At 34.3% G+C, this 12,069-nt stretch overlaps 1 protein-coding gene across 2 annotated transcripts in view; it reads left to right on the forward strand.

Moving 5' to 3' along the window:
* IFNAR1 (interferon alpha and beta receptor subunit 1) overlaps positions 1-12,069 on the forward strand; it is a 53,296-nt gene that overhangs the window by 17,379 nt on the left and 23,848 nt on the right. Inside the window, exons 2-6 of one of the 2 annotated variants that reach the window (XM_069074924.1) lie at positions 3,654-3,777; positions 7,431-7,618; positions 9,459-9,544; positions 9,682-9,823; positions 10,427-10,538. In XM_069074924.1, coding sequence (XP_068931025.1) covers positions 3,654-3,777; positions 7,431-7,618; positions 9,459-9,544; positions 9,682-9,823; positions 10,427-10,538 — 652 coding nt within the window. Of the gene's footprint in view, positions 1-3,653; positions 3,778-7,430; positions 7,619-9,386; positions 9,545-9,681; positions 9,824-10,426; positions 10,539-12,069 lie in introns of both variants that reach the window. The other variant, XM_069074923.1, reaches the window with a different exon arrangement.

Raw genomic sequence — 12,069 nt, forward strand, 5'->3', positions numbered from 1 at the left:
ATTCATTTACTAGACCTGAGTTATTAAAACTGTTTCCTATTTGGGAGTTAAAAAAATACAATTTATTTTTGTCAAAGTTGTCAAAAATAATTGACTGTTTGAACTCAATTGACTCATTGAAGCACAAAGCCTGCTCTGTAATAGTTAGGTCTACTGGAGATAGTCATTCTTTAACATCAAATTTTAGAACTTTAAAAATCACAGATTCCAGATCAAATGATTTATTTTTAAATGTACCTATGTTTAAATTAAAATACCTTCAGTAAGCAAGGGGTTTTTGTTTGTTTGCTCAAAGCATTTTAAGCTGCATTAGAAGGCATTCTAACAACACTAATGACTGAATGACATTTATTTCTGACGTCTCTTAAAACATACAAGTTACGATTTTTTATTGATAATAATGTCCATTAATATGAAACCGGGCAAAAACTAAACAATAGATCAAAAGAGAAGAGCTAGTATCCCTACCATAAAAGAATTATTGATGAATTCATCATCATTACTGTCATAAATTTGTTATCTATATACCTTACACCTAGGGAAGAGAAACAACAGACCAGAGGGAGTGAAGTTTTCCAGGTTACTGAGCCAGATCTAGGTGAAGGATGGTACCAACTTCTACCTAGATGCCTTCCCTGCTAGCTCTTGTTGGGTTACAGGTCAAGTATGACTTGAGAATCCACAGAAGATATGCTAATTTAATAAAAATAACAATATCATTTATATAGTACTTTGAAGTTACCAGTGTGAGATCTGTATGTTAACTCATTTGTTCTTCCTAACAACCCTGTGGGGTGGGTGCTATTATTAATCTCCATTTTGCCGATGAAAGAACTGAGGCACAAAGGTTAAATGACTTGCCCAGAGTTGCACAGGTGGGGAATGTCTGAGGAAGATTCAAATTCCAGCCCTCCAGACTCCAAGTTAAGTAGTCAGTGGTGTAAATTAGATAATCTGCCTTTGAGCATTTGAGGGTTAATATTGTTTTTTCTATATTTTAACAAGCATTTATTTAAACACCTACTGTGTTCTAGACATTATACTAATTAGGCAGTAGAGATGCAAAGAAAAAAATTAAATAGAACTTGCCCTCAAAGAACTTATATTTTATTGGGGGAAATCAGCTTGTGTGTAGAAAATTAAACTCAGAATATCTGCAAAGTAATTTCTGGGTGGTTTACCACTATAATTGGGTGGGATGAAAATAGGATTCCTATAATAAAAATTACTATAGTCAAGCTAAACTTTAAAAGAAGCAAGAGCTTCTTCAGAGTTGTCATGGAAATATTGCATTTCAAATATGGAAGACATAAAATGTATAAAGACCCAGAGACAGGAAATAGAATGTTGTATATGTACTAGGTACAGTGTATGAACCAGTTTAGCAGGACTTAGCTTGTATCTGAATACAAATGTATAAAGGCAGGAGGTGGAATGTCAAATTTGTAGAATGGTCCAAATTGGCTAGAACACAGAGAGAGTAATATGATATAAAAGAAGCAATTAAAATGAAATAATTGTGTGGTGGAAGCCAGACAGTGGTGGGCCTTAAAGGGCCAAGCTCAGAACTTTGTATTTTGTTCTAGAGGTAATCACCACTATGGTTTTTAGAACAGGGAAGTGATGTGGTTAGAAGTAGAGGCCATAAATATAGAGAGCTTTTTCTAGGATTTTGGCCAGGAAATGGAAGAGAAAGAAAGGGTGATAGCTGGAAGTGATGAAAGGGTCTAGTGAAGGGTTTGGGGTTTGTTGCTTTTTTTTAAGATGAAAGAAACTTGAGCTTGTTTGTTGGCAGGATGTAAAACCTATAGATATGGAGAGATTGAAGGTAAGATTCAGGGAGAGACAATATTTTGAGGACAGAGGAACACTAGAAGAGATGGGATAAAATGTGCTCATAGAAAAGTTGGCATTGGTGAAGAGGCCATCTCTTCATTAGAGACAGGACTAAAGGAAGAGAGAATGGAGAATGATGTTCAGGAATTTTTTGACATGTAAAGAAGGAAAGCCTCACAGGGAATGGTATTTATTGTCTCAGTGAAGTATGAGTTGTCCTTTGCGGAAAGAGAAGGGGGATGAGATAGTGGGGGGGGAGGGGGGAGGCTTGAAAAGAGGTTTGGAAGTCACTTAACCCCAATTGCCCTCCAAAAAGCAAAAAGAAAAAAAAATTAGGTTTGGAATAGCTTTTGTAGATAATTAGGATGGGAAAATATGTAAGGAGAAATGGAAGGATTGTCTTGCTGACGTGAAGGCTCAGTTGAGATTAGATAACCTTTGTAGTGGACCTTCTCAGCTCGGTTTGGTGATTTCCTTTAGTTACATTCAGCAGCAGACTGTGAGCAGAGAGATGATAGGGTTTGGCAAGGTGTGAAGGATGAGAAATTTGAGGGCAAAGGACAGTTTGGAGTTGAACTTGTTAACTATAGTATCAAAATTGTAAAGGGAAGAAAGTGAGGGGAGGGCAGGGGTGATACCCTGGAACTGTACTGAGGGATGCAGAGATTGGATTTCCTGGTTAAGAACCTATAAACCTATGAAGAATTAGGGATAAATCCTTAGGAAAGATAGAATGATAGGAGGTTATGGTCTGATTCTAATTAAGTGCCTGAAGGCACTCAGGACTTCTTGGGAAAGCCATTAAAGTACAAACATATAGTTTATTATTTCTCATTTCAGAAGGGTTTTATCTCCTAGCTTGGTTTGTAAGTGAGATAAATTTATTCAAATATGGTCAGCCATAGTCAGCATTCCTTGAGAGTCTGCTGTGTAATTAGCTACAGGCTCAATCAATGTTTATTAAGCACCTGGATGACAAATACTTTACTGGGCTTACAAAAACAGAACAAATCCCTCAAGGAGATTACATTCTATCATTGCATTCTATCTATACACATACAAAACCAAAACTTGGTTGCGATATTAGCTGACTTCTTTTTAAAACTGTGACAATTAAGGATTACTTACTATAATTTTCCAGGCTTTACCAGACAAAACATAATATTTAAAGTTGCTTAAGGCCCAACATTGTGCTTGCTCCAGAAAGCTGACACTAGACTGCTGATACACCTTCACTATGGTAAAAACTGTATCTGCATGTCAGCTCAGACAGACAGCTCAAGGCAAGCCACCCAGACAGGTGAAAGAAGGTACCCCCAACATAATGCTACATAATTACAGTGACCAAGTGTGCATCAGAGGAGAATTAATAAAATTAACTTCCCTTCTCTGTTTGCAGAGTGAGGACTGTCAGTCTTCAGTGTTGCGCATAATGCTAGAAGGTTGATGTATTCCTTTACTGAAATGTTCCTTTTTCTCTTTTTAAAATCTTTGACACTAGTGATGACTCAGTGACTAAGAGAGAGGTATATTTGGAAATTAAAGTAACAGATAAATACATTTGAAACAAGATTTTTTTTAAGGGCTCACTGAGTGAGATTCTACTGGGACTTTCCTAGACTGAAATCTAATGTTTATTGCTTCTCAAATATGACTGTACTTTAGGAACCAAAGGAATTGTTGGGGTATATGTATGTGTGTGTATATATATATAATTTATTATTTAGGGGAAGGAGGATTGGATATTAGCAGAATTTGTTTTTTCTTTCTTTGGACAATATAAATAATTATCTTTTTTCTTTTTCTTACCTTCATAGGTGAAAAAAATTTAAAAACTCCTCAAAATGTAAGCGTTGAGATTGTTGATCATAATTTCATACTGAAATGGAATTGGGATAACGAACCTAACAGCAATGTTACTTTTTCAGCATATTACCAAAAGTATGTATAAGTTTTATTTTCTGCTGTGCTAGAATTATCTTAATATTTTATATGAGCAAATTTGACATGCTGTATTTTGATTTTTATTACTAGGATATTTTCTTCATTCCATAATTAAAATTTTCTTTTACAGATGTGGCATAATCTCCGGCCTATGTATGACCTTGTTCAGAACAAGGTGCTAGGAAAATCATTTTTTGGAGTTAGGCATAAAGGAATAAAATTTGGATTAATTTAGGCAGGGCCTCTCAAGCCTTTCTACCCACACCAGTATCTCCATAAACTAAACTAGATATGCCAACTCCATTATCCAAAATTGGGTTCTGCCCCAAGTTGTCTATAAACGATCATTCCCTCTGGCAGGTCTTGCAAATATAGGTGGAAGCAGCTGAATGGAGATCATTCAGAAGCAGGCCCCAGTCACCTGAATAATTCCTTTTTTTTAACTGAGAAACTTAAATTTTCCTTCAGTATTATATTATGAATTTCATGAATTATGAATATTATTAATTATATTATGTTATGAATTTAAAATATTATAAATAAAACCACATAAATTAAAATCTTAAACTAAAATAAATCCCAAACAAAACCAGTAATAAGAAAAATGATTGTTAAGACCACAAAAATCTTATAGACAGTAAAACAAAAGTTTTCTCAAGAAGTAGTCGAGAATAATTTGTATGTACAATTGCATCTTTCTGGTTTGTTTGTCTTTATTTTGGTCTGGACTTCTGATAACATTAGTGTGTGGAGCTCCATATAGAAAGCTTCCTTTATCACTGCAGTTGTTCTACAAAATATAGTCCTAAAATGATTTCCTGGAGGCTTGAGAAGTTGTGACCAATTCAGAAGAAAGAAGAGCATGTATTTAGCAGGGCTTTTGCTGCTGTTTGACATCCTTTTATGTAGTTGAAGTTAGTGTATGTATTCTATTGGTTCTGCTTTCTCTCCATATTATGTGTGACCTCTTATATCTTCTCTGATTTCTCCAAATTCATCATTCCCTGTGGTGTAGTAATATCATATTAATGTACTACAATTTATTTAGCCATTGCACAATCATTGGACACATTGTTATTTTCATTTTTTCCTGTTATAAATTGTACTATTATGAATAGTTTTATGTAGACAGGTCTTTGTTTCCAGTTCCTAACATCTTTAGGATAGAAAACCTAAAAATGGTGTGGCCATTTGGGGAATGTCATTTGTTTATGTGTCCTCATGTCCTCCAGACCCTATATCCTTCAATGCTTCTATACAATCCAAACTACTTATAAAAAAGCAAGTTTTAGTATGTGTTAGATCCTGTGGGTTCACACTTTCAAAGAAAAGACTAACTCTCTACTAGGTACTTGCATTATGTTTTCATTAAAACCCCACAGGAATAGAAATTGACAAGAACAATCAGGGGAAATCCAAAGTGTGTAATCACTCAAATCTTGCCTGATTACCATCTATACGGCCCATGGAAGGAAACAAGCAAACAGTGGAGTCTAGAACCTCCCCACCCCCATTCAGTTTCCTGTCTGTTACAATGAGTGCATTCATTAACTACAGCAGGAAGGAAGAACCCATTTCTTGTTACTAAAAAGTTTAGATTTAACAATCAAAAAAATTATGATTACCTGAAGATTTCCAAGTTTAAGTCTTCAAATTACGAATATCAAGTTTGTTTTCTCCTGGTTCTGCTCACTTCAGTTCATGCAAGTTTTTCTGAAATCTGCCTTAGCTTGGAGAATCTCAAGCATAAACTTGCTGACCTGTAAAATGAGTACAATTGTTTTATAATTTGAACATTCTTTGGCATTGCCCTTCTTTAGGACTGGGACATAAACTGATCTTTTCCAATTCAATGGCCACTGTTGATCTTTTCAGATTTGTCAGGCATATCAAGTGCAGCACTTTGACAGTATCATCTTTTAGGATTTTAAATAGCTCAGCTGAAATTCAGTCACCTCCAGTAACCTTTTAGTTAGCAGTGCTTCCTAAGGTATATTTGACTTCATTCTCCAGGATGTCTGGTTCTGGATCAATAATCACATCATCATTATTATTGGTGATGTTAGGATCTTTATTGCATAGTTCTTGGTATATTCTTACCATGTCTTCTTAATCTCTTCTATATCTGTTAAGTCCATACCATTTTTGTCTTTTATTATGATAATTTTTGCATGAAATGTTCCCTCGGTATCTCTAATTTTATTGAAGAGATCTCTTGGCTTTCCCATCCTCTTGTTTTCTTCCATTTCTTTTCATTGTCCATTCTTTCTTATCTGCATTCAGATGGGTATATCTTTCCCTTTCTCCTTTCCCTTTCACTTTCATTCTTTCCTCAGCCATTTGTAAAGCCTTATCAGACAGCATTTTGTTTTCTTCCATTTCTTTTTCTTTGGAATGTTTTTTGTCACCATTTCTTATGCAGTATTGTGAACCTCTGTCCTTAATTCTTGAGGTACTCTATCTACCAGATCTAATCCCTTAAATCTATTTATTACTTCCACTTCATGTTCATAAGGAATGTTATCTAAGTCATACTTGTATGACCTGTTGGTTTTCCCTATTTTCTTCCATTGAAGTCTGAATATTACAGTAAGAAGGTCATGATCCACTCCAGATCTTGTTTTAACTAACTGTATAGAATTTCTCTACCTTTTCTGTGAAGTATATAATCAATCTGATTATTGATATTGACTATCTGGTGATATCCATGTATAGAATCACCTTTTGGGTTGTTGAAAAAGACTATTTGCTGTGACCAGCAAGTTATCTTGACAGAACTCTATTAGTCTCTGCCCTCTTTCACTTTGTACTCTGAAGCTACATTTGCCTGTTACTCTTAATTATCTCAATTTCCTACTTTAGCATTCCAATTCCCTATGATGAATGTGATATGTGTTATTGCTAGAAAATGTTGTAGGTCTTTGTAGAACTAAGCAACTTTAGCCTCTTAAACATCAGTGGTTGGAGCATAGACTTGTACTACTGTGATATTGTTCTCAGATTCGAACAGATATCATTTTGTCATTTTTGAGATTATACCCCAGTGCTGCTTTTCTCACCGCTTATTGACTGTGAGAGCTACACCATTTCTTCTAAATGGTTCTTATCCACAGTAGTATATATGATGATCACCTGAATTAAATCTACTCATCCCTATCACTAACACCCAAGATGTCTATGTTTGATCTCTTCATCTTCTGTTTGAGCACATCCTCCTTACCTTGGCTCATAGTCTTGATTACTAGAAATGGTATAATTTTAAAATATTTGGTTGCATATATGATGTATTGAGTCTAACTGAAAATTTGTACTGCCACATTATGTTTTACTGCTTATCTTCTAAATCCTTGTGTATAAGCTTACATTATAGGTATAGGCAGTGACTTTTTTGTAGTAAGTAGTATTTATCTGATAGAAATAATTGACCCTCTTGCAAATCATGTAAAAGGTAATTGTAATTGAATTGATTTTTTTAAAATCCATGACAACCTGTTGTCTTCTCTTTATTTTTAAGTGTACAGATAACACAAATAATTCATAGAAATTATTACTAAAGTAATATTAGTGTACTTAAGTTAGAGCTTTCTTAATTTTACTAAGTAAATACACTTACTTCACACTTATTTTGGTATTTTTGTTGTTTTTTAAAGAATAAGTTCTAGTAAGATGAGTGATTGGATCGAATTGATTGGATGTCAAAAGGTCACTGGCACCAAATGTGACTTTACATCAACCAATTTAAAGGCATTTGAAAAAATTAGATTGCGTATAAGATCTGAAAAAGGACAAGAAACATCACCATGGTATAATGTTACCCAGTTTGTACCATTTCAAATAGGTAAGGATCCAGTTCTGAGTTATATTACGCATAGTTCTTTACTAAAATATTGTCATGCTATTGACATGTATATGAAATTCAGTTGGTTATTGATCCCTTTTCAAAATTAGGTACTAGTGCAGCAATTCCTAGTTGAAATTGTTCTTGTAAAACATTATTCTGCTTAAACATAGTTATTCTGTTAGGGAATACTTGAGCATAAAGTAGAACAGGCCTTCTAAAAAATGTCTGAGGGCTCATCAACATGTTTGTCTATTATTACAGAAACTGTATAGAGAGCAATTACATTTCAAGGAAACTTCTTTGGGTGACCTCTACTATTAAGATGTCATAAATTAAATATCATGATATTTTTAAGAGGTCTTTTTCTTGAAGAAAGTTTATTCTTCAAAAACAACTACCCTTGTTTACTTATATCCAGCTGTCTATTTGTTCGTTATAGCTAAGATACATGAATGTTTCCTTTTTTTTTTTAAATTTATTTATTTACTTTTGGTTTACAACATTCAGTTCCACAGTGCCTTGAGTTTCAAACTTTCTCCCCCTCCCTGTCTTCCCCTGTCGCCCCCATGGTGGCATGCAATCAAATATAGGATCTACAAATACCTTCACGTTAAACATTAGTCAGGTTGTAAAAAAGGATTATGACCAATGGAATAAAGAGTGAGAAAGAGGGAACAAAACAAAAAAAAGAGAGAGAGAGCAAGTAGATTGCTTCAATCTGCATTCAGACTTTATAGTTCCTTCTCTGGAGGTGGATAACCCTTTCCCATCATGAGTCTTTTGGAGTTGTCTTATAACCCTGCATTGCTGAGAGGAGCCCAGTCTATCTAAGTTAGTTGTCACACATATGATGTGTCTGTAATTGTATACAAAGTTCTCCTGGTTCTGCTCCCCTCACTCAGCATCAGTTTATATAAGTCTCTCCAGGTTATTATGAAGTATGTCTGCTCCTCATTTCTTATAGTGCAGTAGTATTTCATTACATTCATATACCACAACTTGTTCAGCCATTTCCCAACTGATGGGCATCCCCTTGATTTTCCAATTCTTTGCCACCACAAAAAGAGTTGCTATAAATATTTTTGTACAAACAGTTCCTTTTCCCACTTCTCTGATCTCTTTGGAATATAATCCTAGAAGTGGTATTGCTGGGTCAACGGGTATGCACTTACTTATAGCCCTTTGGGCATAGATGAATGTTTCTTAAGCCAGGGTAATGAGCAAGACTTTCATATAATATATATGGTCACTCTTTACCCCCAGATTACCTACCCTAACATTAGCTGCAAAATACTTTTACATTACCCAATACTAGAAGTGAGGTTCTGGCATTGACTCTCTATTCCAGAGATTCTAGAGGTGCCATGTTCAGTGTTCCAGAATCACTGCATGAACCTTTTACCTGTAGTTCTTGTTTTTACTTCTAAGGATCCCTTTTTTGTTGCTTTAACTAGAAAGTAGTTTATTCCTGCAACTAAACTCTAAATCACCTTTGATGTGGCCAGAGTATGTCTAGAAAATTTGGTCAAGCCCCTCATACGCCCTACTGTTGAAGGTCCTTAACCAGGTGGTACTTCCCAAAAAATATAGCAGTATAAATACTGAAGCCACTTGTTCTCTAGAAATAATTTAGTCTTCTTACCATAGGTCACATTTTCTAGCTTTTTTTCAATAATTATCGATCATGTTGATAACATTATTGATTTGATATGTATGTGATTATATATATGTGTACATAGAAAAAAAAATTTCTTTACCTTTCCAGCTCAAATTGGTCCTCCAGAAGTACAGTTAAAAGCTGAAGATACATCAATAATAATAAACATTTCTCCTCCAGGAACAGTAAAAAGTAACATGTGGGCTACTCATATCTCAAGTTTTATCTACAGTTTAATTATTTGGAAAAACTCTTCAAGTGTAGAAGTAAGTAATAGTTGGCTTTCTGAAAATTTGATGTGGTAATACAATTGAGTTTGAGAAGAATGAGAAATAGAACATGTGAAAAATTAGATTCCAAAATTGGATTTTATCTTAAAAAGAATAAATTTCTCTTATTTCAGGAAACCAGTCATACTGTTTATTCCGGAGATAAAATTAATAATCTCTCACCAGAAACTACTTACTGTTTAAAAGTTCAAGCAATATTACCTATACAGAAAAAAAGTGGTTCCTACAGTCCAATACTTTGTATAAATACTACAGGTAAGAAAAAAAAATATTTTAAATCAGCTAGGAGATATACATGTATTTTTAGAAAAAAAAAATAAGGTCACTAGGTTATAAGAGTATTTATATAATTTTAAGAGTTTGTATTTGGGATTTTTTCTAAAGTTAATTTACTGCTTCTTGTTAAGAAAATGGGTTTTTTTAAGAAGACAGATTTTTCCCTTAAAGAAATATCCAGGGGTGTCTAGGTGACACAGTGAATAGTGAACTGGCCCTGGAGTCAGAAGGACCTGAGTTCAAATTTGACCTCAGATGCTTACTAGCCATGTGACCTTGGGCAAGTCACAACCCCAATTACCCTGCCTTCTTCCTTCAAAAAGCAAAATATATATATCCATAGTAAAATAGATTGCTCTTTATTTTTGCCCAGTCCGCAGAAAGAAGATAGTTTGCTTTTAGAAAACTTTCCATAAAACACCATCTTAAGTGTTTTAGTATTGTTGGGTTATGACATTTTGATAATTATGTTTAAGTAGTATATCTTGCTAAATAGTCAAAGTGAACTACAACTGTTAGCTATATATATCATTTTGCTAGAGCAAAAGTTTACCTTTTTTTACATATTATTTGACCTTCTAGCTGAACATAAACTACCTCGTCCAGAAAATGTAGAAGTTGATGCTGTAAATAACTATGTTCTTAAATGGGATTATCCATATGAAAACATCAACTTTCAAGTTCAGTATCTTCTGTAAGTTCAACAAGCCTGTTCTAATTCCTTTACCTTGTCTCGTATGTTATGTTCTTCCTACTAATGCTTTATTTTCTTTTTTTTATATATATTTATTCATTCATTTATTTAGTTTTAGTTTTAGTTTTCAACATTCACTTCCATAAGATGTTGAGTTCCACATTTTCTCCCCATCTCTTTCCTTCCCCCACCCCAAGAGAGTGTGCAATTTGATATAGGCTCTACATATCCATTCATATTAAACCTATATTCACATTAGTCATGTTGTAATGAAGAATTAGAAGCAGTGGGAGAAACCATGAGAAAGAAGAACAAACAAAAAAGAAAGAGAGCAAATAATATGCTTCAATCTGTATTTAGACTCTATAGTTCTTTTTCTGGATGTGGACAGCATTTTCCATCATGAGTCCTTTAGAGTTGTCTTAGGTCTTTGCATTGCTAAGAAGAGATAAGTCTGTCAATGTTAGTTATCACACAGTGTAACTATTACCATGTACAGTGGTCTCCAGATTTTGCCCACTTCACTCAGCATCAATTCATATAAGTCTTTCCAGGTTTTTCTGAAGTCTGCCTGCTCATCATTTCTTATAACACAATAGTATTCCATTACATTCTTATACCACAGTTTGTTCAGCCTCTCCCCAACTTATAGGCATCCCCTCAATTTCCAATACTTTGTCACCACAAGAAAGAACTGTTACAAATATTTTTGTACATGTGGTATTTTTTATTATCTCTTCAGGATACAGACTTAGAAGTGTTATTGCTGGATCAGATCACACATTTTTATAGCCCTTTGGGCATAGTTCCAAATTGCTCTCCAGTATGGTTGGATCAGTTCAGAACTCTACTAACAATGCATTAGTATTCCAATTTTCCCACATATTCTCCAGCATTTATCATTTTCCTGTTTTGTCATGTTAACCAATCTGATAGGTGTGAGTTGGTACCTCAGAGTTGTTTTGACCTGCATTTCTCTAATCAGTAGTGATTTAGAGCATTTTTTCACATGACTATAGATAACTTAATGCTTTATTTTCTAACCCAGGTCTCCCTATCTGCAATCTGGTTGATTTACTTGTTATTACCCCAACCTGGATTGACATCATCCACTAAACCATGTCTTTTTTCTTTTAAAATTTTAAGTCTTTATTCTTCCATGAAATCCTTTTAAATTGGTTTATCATACCGTTATTTGAAGCCATTACCCTTCCCATTTTCCTAAATACTTTATGTGGTCTTAGGTGAGTGGTTGAGGAAAAGTGGAAGGAAGAAAGCAGTCTCCTGCTCTAGCTGACAACTGGCTAGCCAACAGAAGTAGCCAAGTACTGATGGGAGAAAACCAAGCTTAAATGGAAGCTCAAGAAAAAAAAATATACTGAGCAAAAACAATAGACATTGTGGAAAGAATAGAATGAAGAGAGAAGAGAAACTTATCTATTAAGGGGAAAATGAAGAATAAAGAGAATGGGATGAGTTAAGGAAAAGAAGGTCTAGTAAAGATCTAGAATGGTGAATCAAAAGAAAGGAA

The sequence above is a fragment of the Petaurus breviceps genome, unplaced genomic scaffold, assembly GCF_028583685.1.
Source record: "Petaurus breviceps papuanus isolate PSGF00001 unplaced genomic scaffold, PetGlider_PUasm1.0 90897, whole genome shotgun sequence".
Taxonomy (NCBI): Eukaryota; Metazoa; Chordata; class Mammalia; order Diprotodontia; family Petauridae; genus Petaurus; species Petaurus breviceps.